The sequence below is a fragment of the Mus pahari genome, chromosome 9 (genome assembly GCF_900095145.1).
Source record: "Mus pahari chromosome 9, PAHARI_EIJ_v1.1, whole genome shotgun sequence".
NCBI lineage: Eukaryota > Metazoa > Chordata > Mammalia > Rodentia > Muridae > Mus > Mus pahari.
In genome coordinates, this window is record NC_034598.1 from 35,030,221 (window position 1) to 35,054,000 (window position 23,780).

The following is a 23,780-nucleotide window of genomic DNA, read 5'->3' on the forward strand; positions in this document are numbered from 1 at the left end:
GCCTTCGCCTCCTTGGCACTAAGACTACAGGTATTTGTCACCTACGCCTGGCTCACACAACTCCTTGAGGTTTTTCTAGTGCTTAGAACCATATCTGTTTTCCTTAGTCAATGGTGCTGGAGAAAGAAACACCAGCTAACCATCATTGTGATTTGACTTCCTAACTGCTGCAGATCCCACAACCGTTTTCCCAGAACAGTGAGGATCTGCTCCCTAATATCAAAATCTGCTCTTTTATCATCTCATTCTCTGTGTCTGGGATTCATCTGCTGGGGCCTCTTGTGGGTTCAGACTATGGGCCATGGAAGTAGTCATATCTGGGATGTTCAAAGAATGACTGAGCAAGTGCCTAGAAACAGAAATTGTTCTTTTTATTTCTATAGCGTTACCATTATGATAAATAAATGGTTAGGTAAAGCCCTTTAGGAAATATAATTTTTAAGTTTTTAATAAATATCAGCTACTGTCACCATTGTTTTGGTCTATAGGGGAAAAAAAAAGTGCCATACCAACATTTTTGTATGGGATAGAGTTGCCATCAACCATGCAATTTAAAAATGCCTGTACCTCCAGTAGAAGGAAACTGTTGACAATACACTGGAAAATGCCTTCCATGTGGAAGCTCCTAAGGAAAGCTCAGCTTACAAGCTCAGTGATCTTATTCCGTTGTTGTTGTTGTTGTTGTTGTTGTTATATTATTGTTAGTATATGAGTGTTTTGTCTGCATGTGCATCTTGGTGCCCGAGGTGGTGGTAAGCCTTCCTGTGGGTGATAGGAATTAAACTCAGGTCTTTCACAAAACAGCAAGTGCCTTTAACCACTGAGCCAACTCTCCCAACATCCATAGACGCTAAGTGGCCTTCCCAACTTGCCTTGCTAAGCAGAGGGACAGGGCTGAAACCGAGGGACGTTACAACTATATCCCACTTGTTTTCAAAATGTGTGTCCAATGAGAAAGAAGACGAGCCATTGGTGGAAAGTTCTAGATTTGGTCCAATGAGATTTGGTCAAGATTGAGTCCAGAAAAAATCCTTTTAAGTCAGGTACATCCCATGGGTGTGCATTATTTAAGGCCAGTGCACAGTGGAGACTGTCTTACCTCCATTTTCAAAGAGCAGGTGAAACTTTGGTTTCACTTCACACGATGAGACCAAGACATGTAAATACTCCCACATTTAAAGAGGCAAGCCCTGGGGCCCATGAGAGCAAGATGTTTAAAGTTTTGGTCATATATTAAATATAATAATTAATCAGAATGGGGGAGCACAACACATTTATAGCCAGTTATCAGTTAATCTGAATCCATACACCTTACCACCACTGTTCTGAGCCCCAAAGATACTTCATTATCTCTAGAATGTCCCTCACCCCAAAGCTACTTCCAAGTAGAAATCAGTATCTTTTTGTGAAAAGCCGGCCTGTCCTTTTCCTTGAAGATTCAACTTACAGACCAAGTTCTCCCTCCCATGGAGAAAAGCACTGAGCAGGGCTGGCAGGAAGCCCATGTCCAGAAAGAACTTATCAAACCATCGAAACACAAAGAGGCATGGGGCTGGAGAGATGGCTCAGCAGTTAGGAGCGCTGACTGCTCTTCCAAAGGTCCTGAGTTCAGTTCCCAGAAACCACATGGTGTGGCTCACAACCATCTGTAATGGGATCTGATGCCCTGTTCTGGTGTGTCTGAAGACAGCAACAGCATACTCACATACATAAAAATAAATAATCTTAAAAAAAAAAAATCCCGCGGAGGCAGGGGCAGGGCATAGCTAGATGCCAAGAGCCCAGCATCAGTCACGTGATTCCTCTGGTGGAAGAGAAATGTCTTCAGGGTCATACACTCAAGCATAGCTACAGTCTGTGCTCCTCCTCCTCCTCCTCCTCCTCCTCCTCTTCTCCCTCCTCCTCCTTGTTGGATAGTTGTTAATGAGAAAAAAAACAACCCATGAAACAGACCGACGACTCAAGATGTCCTCAAAGAATTAAGTCAGTCTACTGTTACAGTACTCAACCAGATAGTTTCTTTGTTCAGTAACAGTTAATACATAAATAATGTATGGCCCCTAACACATGCTTGTTATAAATGTGTGTGTGTGTGTGTGTGTGTGTGTGTGTTGTTTTGTTTTTTTCTTGGCAAGGTTTCACTATGGAGCCCTGGCTGTCCTGGAACCCACTGTGTAGCGCAGGCTTGGCCTCCAACTCCTGCCTCCCAAGTGCTGGGATCAAAGGCATGCACCACCCCCGCCTGGCTTAAATGTCTCTTTTTAGTGCTCCCTTCTCCATAAATGTATTTCATGTATTATTGTAGAGTCCATAGTCAGATAGATTGGTCTTCCTCCACGTACTTGCTGAAAAATATTAATACTCAGTGTATTTAGTGCCATCTTAGTTAATACTTCAGTCTCCTGTTTTTACTAAACAAGACAGTTGTGCGGGTCAGGGAGTGATGCCCAGTGGATATAGCATTTGCCAGGCAAGCATGACCAGTAACCTGCCCGAGCCTGCCAGCTGCCTGTGATCAGAGCACGTAAGAGGCGAAGATAGGGAGTCCCAGAGGCAGACTGGCCAGTTAGACTAGCCGGAATTGGCTAACTCCGGGTTTAGCAAGACACCTTGCTTCAAGAAAGGTGAGTGACTAGGCAAGATGCCTGACTGCAACTTCAGGTCTCTACATGCACACACAGGCAAGTACACACACACACACACACACACACACACACACACACACGCACGCAACACACGCCAAAAAAACAAACCAAAACAAAGCAGTGATAAAGGTCGGGTGGTCTTTATTTCAGCACATGCCTACAACATTAACTGCTAGAATAACTTCAAAGAACCACAGGTCCCAGGAGGGGGATAGTTTACACAGTGTGATATTGACGTTGGCATCATGGTCTGTGCCCAGCCAGTGACCGATGTGTGTGGCTGTAAGCAGTCTCTTTAACATTCGTCTGACTGCATCTTGTGAGACTGCCTTGCAGGTAGTTAATGGGCGGAGGATGAGCTGGGGGATGTAGAGTCCTTACAGAAACGCCTGCTGCAGAGCACCGCTTGCTTACTCCATGTTCACAGTCACAGGCACTGCCTAAGCTGTGCATAGAGAGAGTACTGGAGTCTGATACCGGCCTAAAGACAAAGGGGACATTCCCCCCACCCCAGTTTGTTCACAGCTGCCATTTGCAGGTCAAGCTCTCTACCTGAATGAGCTGTATCTTTCCAAGGGAGCACCATTTTCCAAATACACAAGCACTTTCCAGGAACTCACTACCCAGTCAAGAAACAGCAAACAGATGTGGCTCTGCACACCCTGGGCTCCGCCGCACCCACTTGCCTTTCTGTGCTGTAGGCATTTATTTGCCTTTGTGTGTTCTCAAATGAAGCATGCTCGCTGTGGTGGCTACCGTTCATTGTCGTCCTGACAGGAGCGAGAGTCACCCAGAGGCAGGCACATCTGGGAGCTGGGAGGTATTACTTTTTTAACTTTTGGGCTTGCCTGTGAGAGAACCTCCCCCTATTAGGTTAACTGAGGTGCCCTCAGAGTGAGGAGCGCTATTCCCTGGGTTTTCATCTTAGGTTATTTCAAAGGAGAAAGCTAGCAGAGCATAAATATTCACTGTTTTCTGCTTCCTGGCTGCATGTAGCTGCTTTAAACTCTTGTTACCATGAATTTCCTGTCATGATAAACACTGCTCTTAAAGTGTAAACCAAAGTAAACCCTTATTTCTGTGTTTGTGTGCATGTGTGTCAGTGTATGTCCATGTGTCTTTGTGTCTGTCTGTCTGTGTATTTCAGTGTGTCCTTGTATGTGACCATGTGTGTGTCCATCCCAGACAAAGCCATTGGGTGTCCTGCTCTATCATGCTACACCTTAGTGCCTTGACACGGGGTCTCACTGAAGCCAGAACTTTCCATTTTTGCCTAGGTTGCCTGACCAGCAAGCCTCAGCCCCACCCCAGTCTCCACCACTCTCTCACTTCACCTCCTGATACCTGATACTGAGATGGCCTAGGCAATGCCAGGCTATTCCAGGCTTCGTTAAGTGGGTATTGAGGAGCACAGCTCAGGTGGCCGTGCTTGCACCAAGCTGCCTTCCCCTGTCCCTACTCCTATTGTTTATTATTAAGCGAACCAGAGTATCGGTGCATATTAATTAAGCAGGGATATTAGCTCAGCTGTGATGAGGTAAACTGCTAGACCTGTCTGGGTGTAGAGAACCTGTCCTTACCAACTCAAGTTTCAGGTGGCAGCGCAGTTTTTTATCTCTGGCAGCAGACAGAGATCGATCTTATCTAGGACTTTGCAGAAGAAAAGATGCTACAGATGTGCAAACAACATTAACAGTCACACATCCCGCCAACAAGCATCCCACACTGTCAGTTTAAGGAAAACCTTAATAAACTCAGTGCCGCCAAAGTCCGGTCTTAATAGTTATTTGTAGTTTTGTCAGATCTGGGAGCACACGTTCCAAGTCCCCTTCCTTCTCCCAGTTCCCTAACTTACAAATCAAAGCAGTTTAGAAATGGCTCAACTCCCAGTGTCCCCTGAAGGAGCCAGTAGATGGAAGTAGTTGTATTGAGTCTGATACAAATTGAAATGTGGTTACAAATGTAACCACACTAAATAGAAAATGACTACCTGCTTCTAAATATATTTGTGTCAACAGAATATTAGAAATAGATTTCTAAGTTCCAAACTGGCACTTCCTCTCAATTCTTAAGCTTTATCAAGCTTAAAATAAATGGTAATTTTAAAAGTGCCCAGTCATGGTTGAGCAGCGAAAATGGAGCTTTGCATTGTATACGTGTGGCATACAGCGCCATCTTCTGGAATCATCTGGTAGTGATGGTTCTGACATTTTTTTTCCAAATAGAAAAAGGTTTTCAAGATTTCATTTAAAGTGCCCAAAGAATACATAACAATTTACTTCACAATCCCCAAACAAATTACAGAATAGTTGCCTATTTTCAATCTGTTTCTATAAACCGGCATTTTAAATCAACTGAATGAAGACTGAGGCATAGCAAAAGAAAAGGAAAATACTCCCCAAATAAGCCCTGAAACCTGATACTTGGGAAATGAAAATTGGGCCAAAGTAAACCAGCACCGATATTTCCCACCTCCATCTGGTCTGTGTGCATAGATTTGCCAGCAAGTTGGCATTATGACCATAAACGGGACCCCAAGGAATGACCTCAGCTATGTTGTCCCTGGGGTCAGTCAGTGCGTTAGCCCAGGCTTGGGAATCAGCATTAGCTACCTTGGGTGTGGTGCACCTCAGAGGCCAGTGAGCCCAGCACTGCAGGTGTAAGCTGCAGCTCCATGGTGTCATGCATACGCCAGGCACCTCATGGGGTGGTGGTGTAACTTAAAGACACTTTCCATGAGCCCGTTTCAAGATAGGATTGTACTGATTGTTTTTCTCCATAAATGTAGGGCTATCCGTTTAAAGGTTTGAAGAGAGGCATTACAGAGAGAAAACCGTGTTTTCAGAAATGGTTAAGTAGGCTGAGCAGAAATTAAGCCTGAGCACGGAGCTCGTCATTGGTGGGACACTGAGGTCTCTGTGTTTCTCTCCTTAGACTTCACACTCACACCAACCAGGTCGCAAGCAGCCCTTGAGAGCGGAAGCACCAGACAGACACAGTGTACATAGGAGAGGCCGACTTTCAGGCCCTGCCCAGCCTAGGACAGTGAAATCAGAGTACCCAGTGTGGAAATGGGAATATAAGCTGTGTGTCTTAAACTGTGCAAACACCAGGGCAGTGGGTCTCAACCTGTGAGTCACGACCCCTTTGGCAAACCTTTTTATTCAAAAATATTTACATTACAATTCGTAACAGTCGCAAAATTTCAAAGCAACAAAATAAATTTACATGCATATATGTATATTTATTTATTTATAAAGTAACAAAAATAATTTTATGGTTGAGGGGTCAGTTCAACATGCGGAACTGTATTAAAGGGCCGCAGCGTTAGGACGGTTGGAATCGACTGTACTGGGGATTCCATGACTGTGAGTGTGATCCACGTAGCACATTTATGGTATGGATTACCTTCTGGACATCTCTGTGCAACAGCGGATCTCTAAGCAACGATTCTTGCTCTATATTCCTACTTCTATGAGTGCTGTGTCTTCAGACAAACCAGAAGAAGGCATTGGATCCCATTACAGATGGTTGTGAGCTACCATGTGGTTACTGGGCATTGAACTCAGGACCTCTGGAAGAGCAGTCAGTGCTCTTAATCGATGAGCCATCTCTCCAGTCTTTTTAAAAAAAAAAAAAAAAGGACCATTTAAAGTGTATATCTCAATGCATATAAATCCATCCTCCCCTTCCCCAAAAGATGTCGGCATTGTCAGACTTACTCATGGTTCTCTGGTCATCTGACTCATCTGTCGGACTCTTCATATCTGCAGTACGAAACTTGGAGAAGGGCTCTATGTTCTCCTGCGTTCTTAAATCCCTTGGGCCATTCCCCAAACAATAATTTGAATTATAAACACGTGGATATAACAGACCTCCCAGATTAGCAGCTGGGAACACTAAGACCTCCTAATCTTAAAAAGTCTTTTTATTTATTTATTTATTTATTTATTTATTTATTTATTTATTTATTGTGTGTGTGTGTGTGAATGTGGGCATGTCTGTGGAGGTCAGAGGACAACTTTGAGAAGTGGGTTCTGTCCTTCCCTGATAGGTTCCATGGACTTTACTTGGGACATTGAGCTTGTACCCACCCACTAAGCCATCTCACTGGCCCTCACACGGAACTCTTTATAAAACTTGTTAAAGGAGCACACATCAGCTACGACTTCCTTGTACCTGAATTTAAAGTGCCCTCTAAAGGCTTCTCTCTAGCTGGGAAACCGGTTACAGGTTACTCTTCTCTCATCATCGATCGACTCCCGGTCTCCTGGTTCCTGCTTAAGCAACTGCTGAATGCCAGCCCTTCAGTGCCAGACATTGCTTAGCTTAATGTGATTTCACAGTGGTTAGTTTATCTTTTGTGAGGGGAAAACCAAACATTTAGGGCACACCAACTTAAGAGTCAAAAGCATCAAGAGGAGCTAACCCGGTCAGTCCATGTGGCCGTAAGTCATAGCATTGTGGAAGTTGAACATGAGAGTTCGTTTTATTCCCACCCGTAGGTTTCTCCCACAGCTGTGTTTTTAGTACCCTGTTTTCTTTTAATATAATATTTTAATTAAGTCTTCCAGAATCTCATACAGTTTCTCCCTCCATTTCCTCCTAGATCTGTCCACCCCTTCCCACCCCTCCCAACTGCATACCTAATAACTCACTGAGCAGTTAGCTGAATGTGTTTCCAGACATTTGGCTACTTCATTTTATTGTCCCTCTTAAGAACAATCCACAGCAAAATATCTTATTTATCATAGTTAATATATAATATATTATATATATGTTTACTATTGTAGCATATAGTAGACTATAAATACTCTTAAAGCATTCTGTTTTTATGTTTTATTTTTTTAAATAAATTTGTTTATGTATATGTATAAAGACATCACCTCTGCCTTCAGACACACCAGAAGAGGGCATCAGATCCCATTACAGATAGTTGTGAGCCACCATCTGGTTGCTGGGAATTGAACTCAGGACTTCAGTGCTCTTCATCACTGAGCCATCCCTCCAGCCCCAAGTTTGTGTGTGTGTGTGTGTGTGTGTGTGTGTGTGTGTGTGTGTGTATGTGTGTGTTGCACCTAATACAATGCCCACAGAGCCCAGAAGAGGGCATCATTTCTATGGAGTTGGAGTTATAGGTAGTTTTGAGCCCAGGTCCTCTGCAGGAGCAGCAGATGCTCTTGACCAGAGTCTCTCCAGCCCCCTGCCACCCTCCAAACATTCTATGTAGCACAGCTTACATACAGTTCTCCTCCTCCCTCGCTATCTCTTTTTACCTGCATTGCATGGCTAGGCACCCAGGTGATCATGTAAAAATGTGGTCAGTCAGTTGCTAGAAGGTAATGTTATTCCATAGAGGGATACATCAGACTTCGTTACTTTTTATCCTGTAGCTGCTGAGGAAGAGCTTGAGCTGAGAATTCCACAGTGTTACGCATGACTGGTACTCGCTCCTCCTACCTCCCCAGCCTCACTCCTGGGACCCACCCATCCTTTACCTTCCGCTGCAGTGTCTTAGCATTTAGCAGCCTTCCCTTTAGTGGCTGCCCTTAGCGATCCTTCTCTAGCCCACTATATCATTAATCTTTTGTTTTGTTTTGTTTTTGCATTTCTCTTGACTTTTTGATTCCTTTTGACTCTCAAGGGAAATATGGCACACATTTTAAACACACAAACACGATATGACCTGGTTACGAGGGAACTTGGAAAGATCTTGTTTCTACTCTCTTCTGCTGTGGCCTGGAAATTAGAGTACTCAAGGCTGTGTATGTGATCCTATGGAGAGATGGCGCCTAGGGGCCCTGAATATTCCCCCTTGTCAACAGCAGTTCATGACAGTTCATGCAATGACCGAATCGGGTGTTTCTCTAAGCTGAGGCTTATCTGCAAACTATCTGTTAATATGCATGTTGATGGTTAATTGTTGTGCAGATTTTAATGTGGCCAGAAGATAAGCTTCAGAGTAAAGGGGGTACCAGAAAGGGCTCCCAAGGCTCTACCACACCCTTAAAATGTCAGAAGCTGCAGGACCCTGAGCTTCTGGAACCTTCATTGAACACGGATTAAAAAACAGCCTCTTGTTCTGTCTGGTGTCTCACACTAATAATCTCTCGCAGCATGTAGAAAGCAGATGAAGAAAGATCAGGAGTTCCAGACCCTTCTTGACTGTATAGCGAGTTCAAGACCAGCCTAGACTAGATGAGATCCTGTCTCAAGACAACAAACAGCTGGGCATGGTGGTACATTCCTTTAATCCCCATCCACCACCACCCCCAGCACTTGGGAGGCAGAGACAGGCAGATCTCTGTGAGTTCGAAGCCAGCTTTGTCTACATAGTGAGTTCCAGGACAGTCAGAGCTGTGCAGAGAGATCCTGTCTCAAAAATAAGAAAACAAAACAAATAAACAGAAAAGACAAATAAACCTAGAAGAACAAAAAAACAAAGATGAGCTTTCCTTTAAGCATGTGCTTGCTATATTTGAATGATGAATGCATACATTCCACTTAGATGGCTTTAATGCCTTCCAAGATGATGCAATAGAAATGGAACCAGGTCGTCTCCATTGCATAAAACATCAGATAGCCATTAGATCCTAGGATGTGCTACAGCAGTTTATACGTTAAATCTTTACCAATGTGTGCACATGTACCCAACACACATGAATGCGTGTGCGCGCATACACACACACACACACACACACACGTATACACACATACGCAGGCGCACACACACACACAGGCATGCATGCATGCACACACACCCATTATGGCAGTAAATGTGTATTAGTGCCACTCTTCCAAAACATGCCTACCTTACCAGTGGGTCCAGTATGTCTTTCAGCACACTCAGAACGCACAGGTTCTTCATGAACAGCTTGAACCATTTTGCCGGACAACCCAATGGCAAATTGGTGACTGAGACAAAAGATCCCCATGGTGACAAAGTGACGTAGCCATTGGCATGGACAATCTGGACTTTCTCCTGTGACTCCTGCTGCTTCTGCTGCACATCACCCCTGACTCCCCACTCCCTCTATTAGAGTACTTTCCACCTAAGTGGTAACTTTAATTCCTGTGCATACCCAATAACTAAGGTGTGTATATGGTGGACCTTTAGTAAACACTTGGTAGGTGAATGAATCCAGAGCTTTCTGCACACCAACAGGACTGTTTAGCTTGTGGCTCAGTGGCGTGTCCTGTTGGTGGGCATGTGGCTCAGTGGCAGGTCCTGTTGATGGTCATGTGGCTCAGTGGCAGGTCCTGTTGGTGAGCATGTGACTCGGTGGCAGGTCCTGTTGGTGGGCGTGTGGCTGGGTGGCAGGTCCTGTTGGTGGGCGTGTGGCTCGGTGGCAGGNGGTGGCAGGTCCTGTTGGTGGGCGTGTGGCTGGGTGGCAGGTCCTGTTGGTGGGCGTGTGGCTGGGTGGCAGGTCCTGTTGATGGGCCTATGGCTATCACACTCACATCTTTCAAGCAATGAAGCTTTGCATGAGCTTATGAAAAAAAAACTGTAAGAAAATAGGCCTTCTAGGTCCAAGTAATTTCATTTTGAACAGATGAAATCATTTGAATATGAATCCCAATCACATTCTCCTTAATTTTCAATTTTATTTATTATTGGGGGGTACTTTGGTGCACATGTGGTGTTCAAAGGACAACTTTCAGGAGTTGACTCTGTCCTTCCCCCATGGGTTTCCGACATCAGATACCTGCTGAGCCACCTCATGGGAATCAATAACATTCTCAAAGGATCTTTACCAAGTAAACACCTACCTGTGACAGGCAGGACACACACATCCTCTTATACTGCTCTGATTCTTCAAAGCAGGGTCTTTTGGGTCGACAAGATGACTCAGTGGTTAAAGCTACTTGTTGCTAAGCCTGGTGACCCAAAGTTCGATTCCCCAGGGCCCACATGGTAGAAAGAAAGAACCAGCTCCCTCAGTTGTGCTCTGAGCTCCACAGGTGTTCACACACATGTAAACATATACAGAAACAAGCGTAATTAAAAACGTACCCCCATCCAGCAAGACTTTTTTTTTAGATTTAAGTTTGTTTTCTTTTGGTGTGTGTGTGTGTGTGTGTGATGTGGGAGCTCACAGAGGCCAGATGACCATGTCAGACCCTCCAGACCCAGACTTACAGGTAGCTGTGAGCTGCCCAACGTGAGTGTTAGGAACTAGACTGGGACCCTCTAGAAGAGCAGAAAACACCTTTGACCCCTGAGCCATCTTGCCAGCCCCACCCTACACTTTCACTAAAACTTCTGGGGTTTCCCGACTTGGATAGCAAGGTTTGCTCTAACCCAAAGCCACGGGCGCACCCCACTGCTGCCCACCAACATCCCAGTGTTCAAAGATGTCTGTTCCTCCTGGTGGAATTTATTAGATTTGCAATATCTTTGCAAAGTTTTGTATTTTATAATCCCTACAGTTTTTTCTACACTAAAAAAATAGTTACTTATATATCTTATATACTATATAATCCATATATTTATATTAATATAATAAATATATTTATAGTTACAAATATTTATATGTTACATGTATAATATATACTTACATATACCATAGCTATCAAAGAGAAAGACATCTGATTAGAGTGGGCGTTGAACAACGCATGAAAGACAAGTATCATGTGATCTCACGTGACTGGGAGGAAAGAAAGTCTCATCCACATTGAGGTTCAAATGATGGATAGCAGGGGCAGGGGCAGGGGAGAGTAGGGGAGAGTAAGGAGAGGGTGAGCATCGATACTAAGTTACCATAGACAGAAGCAAAGACTTCTACTGTGATACCACACGGTGAAGTGGGTGGCTGCAGAGGATGTGGTATACTGTATGTTTCAAAAGTTACATATGAGCTGACATATCTCATGGTACTTCAAAAGTATGTTCAATTTGTATGGTTTTTAAAAAAGATTTATTTATTTTATGTATGTGGGTACACTATCTCTATCTTCAGACACACCAGAAGAGAGCATCAGATCTCATTACAGATGGCTCTGAACCACTCTGCAGTTGCTGGGAATTGAACTCAGGACATCTAGAAAAGCAGTCAGTGCTCTTAACCACTGAGCCATTCTCCAGCCCCAATTTGCATGTTTTAGAGTATCAATTCAAATTTTAAAAATTACCTTTCAGGGCTGGGGGTATGGCTCGGCTGTCAAAGTGCTTGGCAGGTATACATGAAGCCCAGGGTTCAATCCCCAGCACCCCATAAAATTGTTTCCGACCCCAGTAGGTAGGTATCAGGGTGCTCTGTGCAAAGGTGCACTCATGGCTTCTCGTTCTTTCTGTCTTCTAGAACTCGACAGCCCAGAAGAGTTGGGCACAAAGCGCATCTGCAGAATTATCACAAAGGATTTCCCCCAGTATTTTGCCGTGGTTTCCCGGATTAAGCAGGAAAGCAACCAGATCGGTCCTGAGGGTGGGATTCTGAGCAGCACCACGGTGCCCCTCGTCCAGGCCTCCTTCCCAGAGGGTGCCTTAACCAAGAGGATCCGTGTGGGTCTCCAGGTACTGATCCCACTATGTGTACTTCCCAAGTCCTCTGAGTGTGGACGCCCACGGGCAGCACATCTGTCTCTGGAAACACCGCAGTAATTCATCCTTAGCGATCTTGATAATTAGGCTGTTTGGGGTGAGGAGTTGGGGAGGTTAACCTATCTCAAACGAAAAGCATTCTGTGTAAAGTCAGCTTACTGGCCGGCCAAACGGAGTTCTGTGTATTAACAATTTTCTGTTTAAAAGTCTCAGTTGGGGCAGGGGAGGTGGTTCATTTGGTAACTCTGAGCAAACATGAGAACTGTGAGTTTGATCCCCTGCTCCCATTTTTGTTGCAATAATTCTCTCCATCCCAAATATGCCCCAGCAATGAAAACACAACTCAGTTAATATGAATGCTGAGCGCCTAGATTGGGCAGATCTCCCACATCTAATGAGACCCCTTAGAACTTGTGGTTTCTCCAGGCCATGTGCTCCTGGTTCTGCTCTGCTTTTCTTCTTCTTCTTCTTCCTCTGAGTCCTCTCTCTCCCTTCCATTTTCTCCTTCTTCTCTCTCTCTCCACCTTCCGTTTTATCTGCCCAATCGTCAGCTCTCCTATATTAAGGTGGGAAGCAGGTTTACAGGAAATCACCTGAGTACTGACTCATTCCTTGTTCGCAACCACTCACAGGAGAATGGAATTAACATCCAATATAATTAGCCCCAGGACTATCCACAACACATTTAAAAAAAAAAAAATCAAGGTGTGGTGGTGGCATGCCCTGGGTATGGGGGAAGAGAGGACACAGGAGGAGCCCAGGCAGTCTTGACAAACTGACAGCTCCACACTCCATGAAAGACCTTCAGGAAAGAAGGCGGAGAGCTCTCAAGAAAGGCACCGGAGGACCTCTGGCCTCTGCATCCAAGTGCGTACGAGCGCACACGTGCATAGTCTCTGTTGGTTTTCTTTTAGAGGATGCCCCTCTCATCATGAGTTCTTGGTCTTTGTGCAGGGGGCAGTATACTGGAGTTTGGTCTATATAACATGTGGCTCTGCCCAGAAACCTGCAAGCGTTCAGTCCTGCTTAAGTACTTCATAAATGCTGGACTGGAAATCTTAGCAAAAAAACGGTCTCTCTTACATTCAATCGTTTCAGTTTGTTTAGTCTTTGACGCTTCCCCCCCCCCTTATTGAATAGGATAAACTGAAAGCAATGAAATGATCATTTTATTGATAATGTAGTAATTAAAATACAGTCACTAAAAGTTGATCTGAACATCAGCTTTTCTTTGTGAGGCCAGAATGTCATTCCAAGGGATTGGGGGTGGGGGGGACCTTGTGGGCGGTTGGTACAACACTCTGAGATGCAAAAGCCTGTGTGTGGGTAAGGCTCCCTGTACCTGACTCCTCTGTTGAGCCACTATACCAGACTCCAAAGACACTCAGTGGAATTGGCTGGGCCTGGTTAACTGGAATCCATACCTTCTGGATTATATATTGGTCCTTACCTCTGAGAGTCTCAGTTTTCATTTATTTATTTATTTTTGTACAAGGTGATTTTATGAGTCTTAGTGGTGGATCCTGTACAGGCTTAACATATACCAAGGTGTCTTCGCTAGGGCTTTACTGCTGTGAACAGACACCATGGCCAAGGCAACTCTTATAAGGACAACACTTCATTGGGGCTGGGTTACAGGTTGAGAGGTTCAGTCCATTATCATCAAGACAGGAGAATGGCAGCAGGCATGGTGCAGGAGGAGCTGAGAGTTCTACATCTTCATCAAAAGGCTGCTAGCAAAATACTCACTTGCAGGCAGCTAGATTGAGGGTCTTAAGCCCACACCCACAGTGACACACCTACTCCAACAAGGCCACACCTCCTAATAGTGCCACTCTCTGGGCCGAGCATATACAAACCATGACACCAGGTCTCTCTGCTCTGGTTTTTGACTCCTTCTCTTTCCAGCAAGCCAGTAAGATCCGTTCCCCTGAGAGAACGGTTCCCAAGCTCCTCTGAATTTTCACTTCCCTATCTTCCTGTCACAGTGAGAAAAATGGGTAAAGAGAGACACCGTGTCCTTCCACCATTCTCAATTAAAAACTACATCTTCTAATTAAAAATTAAAATGAAATCATAGCAAGGTATGATTTAATCATTTAAGGTATCTTATTTTCCCTTTTGTGTGTAGGCTCAGCCCGTGCCAGAGGAAACGGTGAAAAAAATCCTTGGGAACAAAGCAACATTTAGCCCAATTGTCACCGTGGAGCCGAGGAGGAGGAAGTTCCATAAGCCAATCACCATGACCATTCCGGTGCCCCCGCCCTCGGGAGAAGGCGTGTCCAATGGGTACAAGGGGGATGCCACGCCCAACCTGCGGCTCCTCTGCAGCATCACAGGTTCGGTTCTTTCCTGAGGTGATTCCTGTCTGCCTGCCCTGACTGTGCAGAGATGCAGAGAGGAGAGAAGAGGAAGGAGGCCTGCATTTTCTTCCGTCCTCTCCTTGCTTATCCCGGGAAGGATTTCCGTTAGGAACCCGGACTCCTGGTATATTTGAAGCTCAGGGATGTTTCTGATATTTGTGTAGAAGTAGCAGCCCATCCCTTTTAGTATCATTGAGGTGGTATCACCTCAGCTGGAGTGCTTAGGGAAATGGCCTGGCAACCATGACAGGTAAATTGACCCAACAGCAGCCCTTGGTTGAAATGAATGAGCTTTGGAGGAAGATCCCCCAGGGTCTGAACCATTAGGAAGTTCTAAGTGGGCAGGTCTTAGAACATATTTTCTGTGGAGTCACAGCAGTCCAAACCTCATGGCTCAGCACAAAAAAAGGCCCTTGCGGATGAGTCTGAGAACCCCGCATTCAGTATCCAGAGCCCACATAATAGAACTGAGTCCAACAAGTTCTGACCTACCTACCTACACACACACACACACACACACACACACACACACACACCACAACATACATACAACTTGCACTCCAGTGCAAACAGAACTTTAGAATGCAGACCTCCCTGGTTGGTCATTGAGCTCACGTCAAAGATGAACAAAGTCAAGTTTTCATCTTCCTGGACTCACTCTTTGATGTCCAGGCCCTCCGTCAATCCTGGAAAAGTGGTACTTCAGCCAGGGATAAAATGAACGGCTTCTTAAACTTGATAATTCCCTACCGCACTTAAGGAACAGAGAGAGAGGTGGTGGTGGTGGGTGGTGAACGATTTGAGAGACTAAGGAGATGGCTCAGTTGGTAAAGTACCTGCTGTGTAAACATGATCCCCACCACCCACTTGTCTGTAATTCCAGCACTGGGGGTCAGAGAGAAAGGCAGGCAGATCTCTGAGCTCACCGTGGACCAGCCTAGTTGAATCAGTGAGCTCTTAATTCAGAGGTAGACATTGTTTAAAAATCTAATGTAGACCATGAAGCAAGACACCCAGTGTCTACGTCTGGCCTGCAAGTCACACGTTCACACCCATATACATCCATGAATTCACACACACCTGAAGCTAGAGTCTTTACAGTGACATACTGAAATGGTGATACACTTAACAAATTACCCCAAATTCAAACCATCCCTCGTGATCTCGACAAAGAGAAAACAACACATGTGTTTGTGACTTCCAGTGGACCCCCAGTTGGCAGGAGAAGGTGTGGCAGAATGCAGAGACAGTCTCCTTTACCACACTGCAGAACCGCTAGTGCTGTGGCTGGCCAGTTAGCCGCTGCCGGAAGAGCAGCCTGGTAACTGACAGGCAGTTAGTCTGCGGGGAACCACTTTGTGATAAAGTCACCCTGTCTGTGCTGTTCCCAGGAGGCACCTCACCAGCTCAATGGGAAGACATCACAGGAACAACCCCTCTGACGTTCATAAAGGACTGTGTGTCTTTCACAACCAACGTTTCAGCCAGGTATGCAAGTGAAAGTTCTAGGAGTACCATGGAATTCATTTTCTCACTTTTGGGGAAGTAAAAAAAAAAAATGTTGCTTTTCAATATACACACACATACACACACACTTATTTATTATTTATACAGTATAGATATAATTATCATATGCAATTATATATTATATATCAACATAATTTTTATATATTTATATATAAAAATATTTTTATATATCTAAAATATTTTATATCATATCTATTTTTATATATAAATATATTTGAATATAAATATTATACATATTTAATATTCAATATATATTTTTAAATTTATGGGAAAGGATAGAAGATCTGTAATGTTTATTTAGAAAAATTATTATTGAGGAATAAACTGTCTTTTTCTTGACACAGACCAAGTATCTTTGCCATTTAAATGAGCAAGTTTATAATGTTCAATTTAGGCTCCATTAGACTCTGATGTTTTACATCTTATTCCATGACTTGATTATTTTCTGATGTTGGGGATAAACATGCTAAAAAAACATTTGCTCTACCGGGGGAAGGGGGGGAGGTCACATCCCCAGCCCCTGATATTCTTCACTGTAAGATCTTTTGGGTTTGTTTTTGGACTTTTGTCACTGTTGGGTTTTGTCTTGTTTTGTTTGTTCTTTTATTTTTACACTTTGTGTGTTGTTTTATTTTTCTCAGATTCTGGCTGGCAGACTGCCATCAGGTGTTAGAAACCGTAGGGCTAGCCTCCCAGCTGTACAGAGAGTTGATATGCGTTCCCTACATGGCCAAGTTTGTTGTGTTTGCCAAAACAAACGACCCGGTGGAGTCCTCCCTGAGGTGCTTCTGTATGACGGATGACAGGGTGGACAAAACCCTGGAGCAGCAGGAGAATTTTGAGGAGGTTGCCAGAAGCAAAGACATTGAGGTAACCTGGGCTACAAGAATGAGCATCTGTCAGCGCAATCCCCAGAGATGGGCTTACGTGGGGGCTGTGGCAGCACACATTGTACAGAAATGTCATGGACATTCATGTTTTACCTTAAAACTTTGAAATGGGTTCATTCTCAAACTATTTAAAAGCGTTGGATTCACCTCACCTTATTAGGAGATCATGGTAGTGAATCTAAACTACTCTCCACTGTTCTATACCTGTCTGGATGTTTTTATTTTTTCGGTCACTTTCCCTACATGGGACCATAATTTCCCTTTTCCAGACCCAGAGATCATGTGAGTATTGGACAGCCAAAAAAGAAAGATCTCAGTCTATGTAAGGAAGGGTTATCAGGAATTTTCTCTGACATGTTCAAATTTGTTGGAAGAGAAACATAATCCTGTTGTAAACATGTTTGTAATAATGGCTACAAATTATGGCTGTCGGATTGTACACACTCAGACATATTTTCATCACAAACAACCCCACAGATATAAAATGTAAATTTCTCATACTAATGTGTCAGACTTTTAATGCTATTTGACTTAAAACCCTCAAAACTTTTCTAGGTCAAGTTAACATTAAATTGTGTGTTTCCTTTACTCTGGAAGGTTCTGGAAGGAAAGCCCATCTATGTTGATTGCTATGGAAACCTGGCTCCTCTGACCAAAGGAGGACAGCAGCTTGTTTTTAACTTTTATTCTTTCAAAGAAAACAGACTGCCATTTTCCATCAAGGTAAATCATCTTTAACATAGACTCTGTGTGTTTGCTTTTTAAAAGTCCCAAGAGAATCAACTTTTTTAAACGATGTATTTAATTTAAATTACCCCACCAAATATGACTTAGAGAACAAGGTCAGAATCTGTTCTAATTCCAACAGGGTGAATTTTCAACCTGGTGAAACTTTAGCATTGGTAAAAGAACATTCATGAATATATATGAATCATATATATATATATATATATATATATATATATATATATATATATACACATATATACACACACACATATTTACATACATACATGTATACAGTATATGTTATACATTTATATACGCACATACATATATGTATTGTTTAAATTTAAGGAAATGGAACCCAGCACAATAGCATACGCCTTTTATCCCACCACTCAAGGAGGCAGAGGCATATGGTTCCTTGTGAGCTTGGTGGCAGCCTGCTCTACATAGAGAGTTCCAGGCCAATCCAAGTCTATATAGTGAGACCCTGTCTCAGAATATGCCAAAATATAAGTTATTTTTAGGGAAGTGTTTATAAAATAAAACAACCCAGAGCAGAATGGACCATGTTTAGTTACCTTGGATTTCTCAGGCCCTCTTCCCCATCTTTTGCTGTTCGGTGTTTCAAACACTGGAACTCTGAGAAATTAAATTAGTAGGAACACATTAAATGCACATAGCCCAGAATGGCTTGTCATATGAGACAAGCGAGTGGCCAATTCTATTGGTTAAGCCCAGAATGGCTTGTCACGTGAGACAGCAAGTGGCCATCCTATTGGTTAAGAACCAAGAGCCGAGCCTGGGTTCACCCTGAGTTACCATCCTTCCCCCTCTATGAGCACTCGATAAAACAAACCCTTGCATGGACGAGAACCAGTCTCTTCGTGTAATCATCAGTTATCCAAATCCTTTTAGATTAGAGATACCAGCCAAGAACCCTGCGGCCGCCTGTCTTTCCTGAAGGAGCCGAAGACAACCAAGGGATTACCCCAAACGGCTGTTTGCAACTTAAATATTACTCTGCCGGCGCATAAAAAGGTATCTTTTAAAACTGGTTTGTTTCCACTTTTCCCCCACCCCTGGTCTCGGGGCAGTGGGCCGTTGGTATGTAATTAAGGAATGCTTTGTGACACTCCAAAAGCCCCTGAAACTCGAGTCGTGTTAGTCTCTGTGTGTAGTTGACGTCCTGTTGCTATGGTGTCCTGTCCCTACGAGTCTGTATGATGGCATCCTCTGTGGATTGCTTCCGCTGGTAGTCCGTAGATCTTTATGCTTCCGAATGATTGTCACGCATTAACCTGCCTTGGGTGTATGGCCCGCCATGCTGTTTTTATTGGCTTCCCTTGCTTTGCTTTGCTCTCTAAATCAGCTTGCGTTGTGTGCTCCTACTCAGTCCTTCTCATATCCTGACACTGTTTTCCCTGCTGTCCATTATAATATTCCTTGTCTCTGCAATGCATCTTGGGACCAAAAGGAGACAGAGTCAGATCAAGATGATGAGGTAATATGAACACTTCTGCTCTTACTCTATCCAAGGTAGACTAGATACCGGATATGCGTGGAAAAGCTTGCAGCGGGCTCAGGTGTGGGAACAGCCTAAATGATCTTGTGCATCTTAGCCGATCCTGAGGTAGAGTTAGCTTTAACGCGGCTCACTCTTCCTCGCTGTGCATGTAGGGGTGCTTCAGCGCATTCTGCAAAAAAAAAAAAAAAAAAAAAAAAAAACTAACAAATAAAAAACACAAAAAAAAAAAAAAAAAAAAAAAAAATAACGATAGCCAGTAAAAAGACCTGGAGCTGCTAAAGCATTTTTAAACATGGCAGATCGCCATGCACCAACTTAATATTAAGTTTCCCGGGGCATATCTCACTACCCACTGCCATCTGGCTGTTTATGCTGTCACACGTAACTCAAGACCTTGGTTATCATATGGAATTGTGTTGTACAAATCAACTATGTCTTATGTAAAAATATTTTCTAACCAACTGCGGATAGACATTTTGCCAGTCCAGCTAAAGGATTTATCTTGGCCATTTTTAAGAAAAATATTTTGTTTTTTAAATTATGTGTATATGTGTTTATGTGTGGGTGTGCGGACACGAGTGCAGTGCCTGTGGAAGCCCAGAGAGGATATCACACTCACACACATACACATGCGCACGTGTGTGCGCATGCGCGCGCGCGCGCACACACACACACACACACACACACACACAGATTGTTAGCTGATTGATGTGGGTGTTGGGACCCAAGCTCAGGTCCTTTGCAAGATCAGTATGCATACTTACCCTCTGCCCCATGGATCCAGCCCTGTCTTGGCCATTTTCTTTAAAACAGTACCATTGTTCAGTTTTGTAAGAGATTTTCCTGTTATCTCCACGTATTCCTGTAAGCCATTGATATTCAGATTTTTTAAAAGCCCAGGTCCCAATAATAACGGCAACTCAAGTCTCACAACAGCCAGCAAGGCCATCTCTGTTTTGAGGCTCCTCACTTCTGCTACGTGCCTGTCACTAGTACCCACGACGGCTGTCTGGCTATCGGAATGATGCTTTCTGTACCTTGTAGTGAGCGTGCTCTGTGATATGTGTGTGTTTTCAAGATAACAAACTGGGGGAGGGGAGGACACTCACAGCTCACCCTCCAGAGTCTCTGTAGTCTGCTGTGTAGGTGTGCCTTTATCTGCTGAGGTGAAGTCACGTGGTTGAGAGTTCAGGGCGGGGCTTGTAGAATCCCCAGGGGAAATGAATGCCTAAGGCTGAGCGAGCCATGACCATCCCATCCAGGAAAATGTTTCAGGCTGTGAGGTGTCGCAGAGAAGGTGGAAATGGTGTCTTCTCTTCTCTTTCAGGCTGAGAAGGCGGACAGACGCCAGAGCTTTGCTTCCCTAGCTTTACGTAAGCGCTACAGCTACTTGACTGAACCCAGCATGAGTGAGTTTTCTGACACGTCTACTAATCTATGTCGATCTTTATCAGAAGAAGAGACATTTTTTCTATACATGCTAAATTCTGGTATCATTTGGGAAAAAAAAAAAACAAAAATAAAAAAAAAACAAGATACCCTGAACCAATTGCCTACAGAGAAATTTCATAAACCCATTATGAAATTTAACGTGCCGTGCATCGTGGGCCAGAGCCCACAGGTCAAAGCTGCAAGTGAATTTGTGTTTTTAAAGTTAGTCACGAACTCTTGTATTTATAAATGGTTTTGTCTTGTATTTTTTTTCCCCCTTTGAAAGCCTTGATTTGACTTTGGTGATTGTTAATATGCTCAGAGGTAAATACCGGTGTTCTTTTGAATGTGTGCTCAAAAGGGAAGGTGTGTGTATTTACTTCTGCATATTTGTGGTGGCACAGGTGGCTAGATTCCTTTGTCATCTGTTCTCTTACTAGACCTGGACCATGGCATCTTCCTTCTGTGAGGCTCACGTTCCATCTTCTGAGGGTAACACTAGTTTATGGCCTTCTACCTCACTTCCCAACTCTCCTGCCTTCTGCTGAAAATCTCATTTCTAAGGCCGTTGTTGGGCTAGGCTGGGAAAGTTCCTTGGTCCTAGCAGTCCAGTTTACTTATAACTGGCTTGCAAGGGCACAGCGGTTGTAAGTCAGTTTGGTCACACTGTCTTTCTCTACCTCTTTCTCCCTTGTGGTCGTAACATGCAACCTGTGGTCACCATATTGAGATGAAAATACTTTGTCATTGGTCACTGACTCCTAGATATTCACACTTACGTTCCCAGAGGCTCAGGGATGGAACAGTAGGAATCATAGTATTAGCTTCTCCCTCTTCTGGGTCCTGTGGGCCAGCGTGCATATGATGCAGAAGGAAATGGCTCCACCGAGTGTCACAGTGCATTTGACTCTCAAGTCCGTAAGGGAAGTTTTTGTATTCAGATTCAAAACGTGGAATAGAAGAGAAACAAGAGAAACAAAGATAGAAAGCCTATTGATTTCTTGAACAGTCCCTCAGACCTGAGTTTTCTACCCCAGCAGACACAGCTCTGTTCTTCCAGAAGCAGCTGTCGGAAACTAATTGCCGCGATAGGGAACGGAGACGTGGACCTTCCCTGTAGCTAGTTGGTTTTTCAGTCAAGTCAATTGGGTGTAGCTCTGGGCTGTAGTTTCCTTTTGAGACCCTCGCAATGGTTGTTGGGAGTCCCTAGGATGGCATTCTTGGCTTTGGAGTGGCTTGTTGAGGACACGACATTAATTAGGTCAGAGGCAGGCAGAGTTCCCTAACTCTGTCCTCGAGGTGTCATTTGTTTGGGACCCCTGAAATATAAGCCGCAGTGTGTCCTGGGTGAGTTTGCCTTGCACACACACAAGCGTTGCTGTCTGCCTTGCGTCTGCGAGGTCTGTTCAGCTTGCCTTTGCCTTCTGGCAGAAGGAAAGGGTCCTGGTTTCGCTTTGCTTTTCTGTCTGTTTTGTGACAGGGGACATGGAGAAGTGGAACAGAAGGGTAAGAAAGGACTAAGAGAAATAAGGTAAGGGAAAGGCCCCAGCCCAGCCCCTGAAGGTGTTAAATTCTAAATGAATTACACCCCCATCCTTCTGCCCCGGGTGTTGTTAAGAGCTGGTCATCCATGTGGTCATTTGGTGGCTCCTTTCAATGTTTTAAACCATAGGGGCACTTCAAGAGGACTTCTCGTCAGGGCCTGCAGAAATGGCTCAATGATTACTGCTCTTACAGAGGACCTGAGTTCAGGTTCCGGCACTTACGTCAGACAGCTCACCATAGCTCATCACCCTAATGCTTGTCCTGTGGGGAAGGTCATACTGTAGGCCTGTGGCTTGGTGATTCCTTCCATTCAATAACCTGAGTGCAGGTATTGTAAAGGCCATAAGAGGATGCTAGATCCCTCTGAAGACCATTTAAGGTCCCCTTAGCTCTTCTGCTTTAGTAAGGGATGGAGGAGGTTCTCATGCCCTCGGCACACCCCGCTGTCACCATAAACTGTTGCCTTTTTTGGAACAAGACTGTACTAATCTCTGGCGTGGGACATTTGTTAGCCCTTGGCAGGCATTGTGAACCCGTAACCGCAATGATTGGCTTTATTTACGGAAGTAGCGATGGCTAGGCTTGCATGTATAGTGCCCTGTGTGTGCCCACCCCGTGTGTGGGTTTCTGGCCTGTTGTGGGAAGAATGTTGGTATGTGTTGGTATCATCAGGCCCATTTTTCCTTGCAGCTATTGCATGTTTATGAATGTGTGATTATGAATTCGAAATGAGTTTTATGAATATTCTAGAGCGGCACCAGAACTGGTTCCTTTGGATTTGGTAAACATGTTATGTTTGTGTCTTAGGGCACTGTAGGTACTTGATATATGGGGGTCTTCAAAAAAAAATATTTATGCTTTTTTTAGATTTCCCCCCCCCCCGCCATGATACCTTTTGAGAGTCAACCATACTATGGGGGTAAAGATATAAATCGTGTCCTCCTTATAATGGAGCAAGCCCCAGACACAGATTCTTCTGTAGATCTATTTAATAATGTATCACACCGTTGCCTAAAATCTCAAAAGGTGCCAAGACTTCACAACTCATGGAAAAAGTGTACTCTTCCTTCCAATTGTTCTAGAAAAAGTATTTCCAGACACTCTATATACCGTGCATAACAATACTGCTTTAAACTGTGTTACCTTCCTGGCTTGTTTGCCACGATGAACCGCGCATGATCAGATGTTTTCAGTTGCTTTGCTTGCTCTGGTAACCATGAACCGTATTTTCTGTTTTTCTTTCTGCCCCTCTTCCCCCACTTTTTGTGTGTACGTACACATGCATTTTAAATATCATTTCATACCACATTTTCTTTCCCCCTACCCCCCCCCCCATCAAAAGGAATATACTGCATGGAAGAGAATCAATGCAAACATTCCTTTTTCATTGTTTTAAGTTTGTGGTTGACAGCTCTGACTCAGACAGTTTCTTGCTCTTATTGGCTTTTTTTAACGGGTGTGAAAACAATACCGCGTTGTGCATGGAAGAAACAGATTTTAAAATTCCAGTGGCTTCACGGTTTGCACACCAGTTGCCTGTCTCTTACCAGTTACCTTGGAACTCTGCATGATTAAGCTTGAGTG

At 44.0% G+C, this 23,780-nt stretch overlaps 1 protein-coding gene across 24 annotated transcripts in view; it reads left to right on the forward strand.

Moving 5' to 3' along the window:
- Ank3 (ankyrin 3) overlaps positions 1-23,780 on the forward strand; it is a 484,298-nt gene that overhangs the window by 418,684 nt on the left and 41,834 nt on the right. For 13 of the 24 annotated variants that reach the window (XM_021205641.2, XM_021205642.2, XM_021205643.2 and 10 more), the window contains 7 exons: positions 11,948-12,159; positions 14,318-14,525; positions 15,941-16,037; positions 16,718-16,946; positions 17,564-17,689; positions 18,611-18,733; positions 20,548-20,629. In XM_021205641.2, coding sequence (XP_021061300.1) covers positions 11,948-12,159; positions 14,318-14,525; positions 15,941-16,037; positions 16,718-16,946; positions 17,564-17,689; positions 18,611-18,733; positions 20,548-20,629 — 1,077 coding nt within the window. Of the gene's footprint in view, positions 1-11,947; positions 12,160-14,317; positions 14,526-15,940; positions 16,038-16,717; positions 16,947-17,563; positions 17,690-18,610; positions 18,734-19,169; positions 19,197-20,547; positions 20,630-23,780 lie in introns of all 24 variants that reach the window. The other 11 variants (XM_029542115.1, XM_029542116.1, XM_029542117.1 and 8 more) reach the window with 1 other exon arrangement.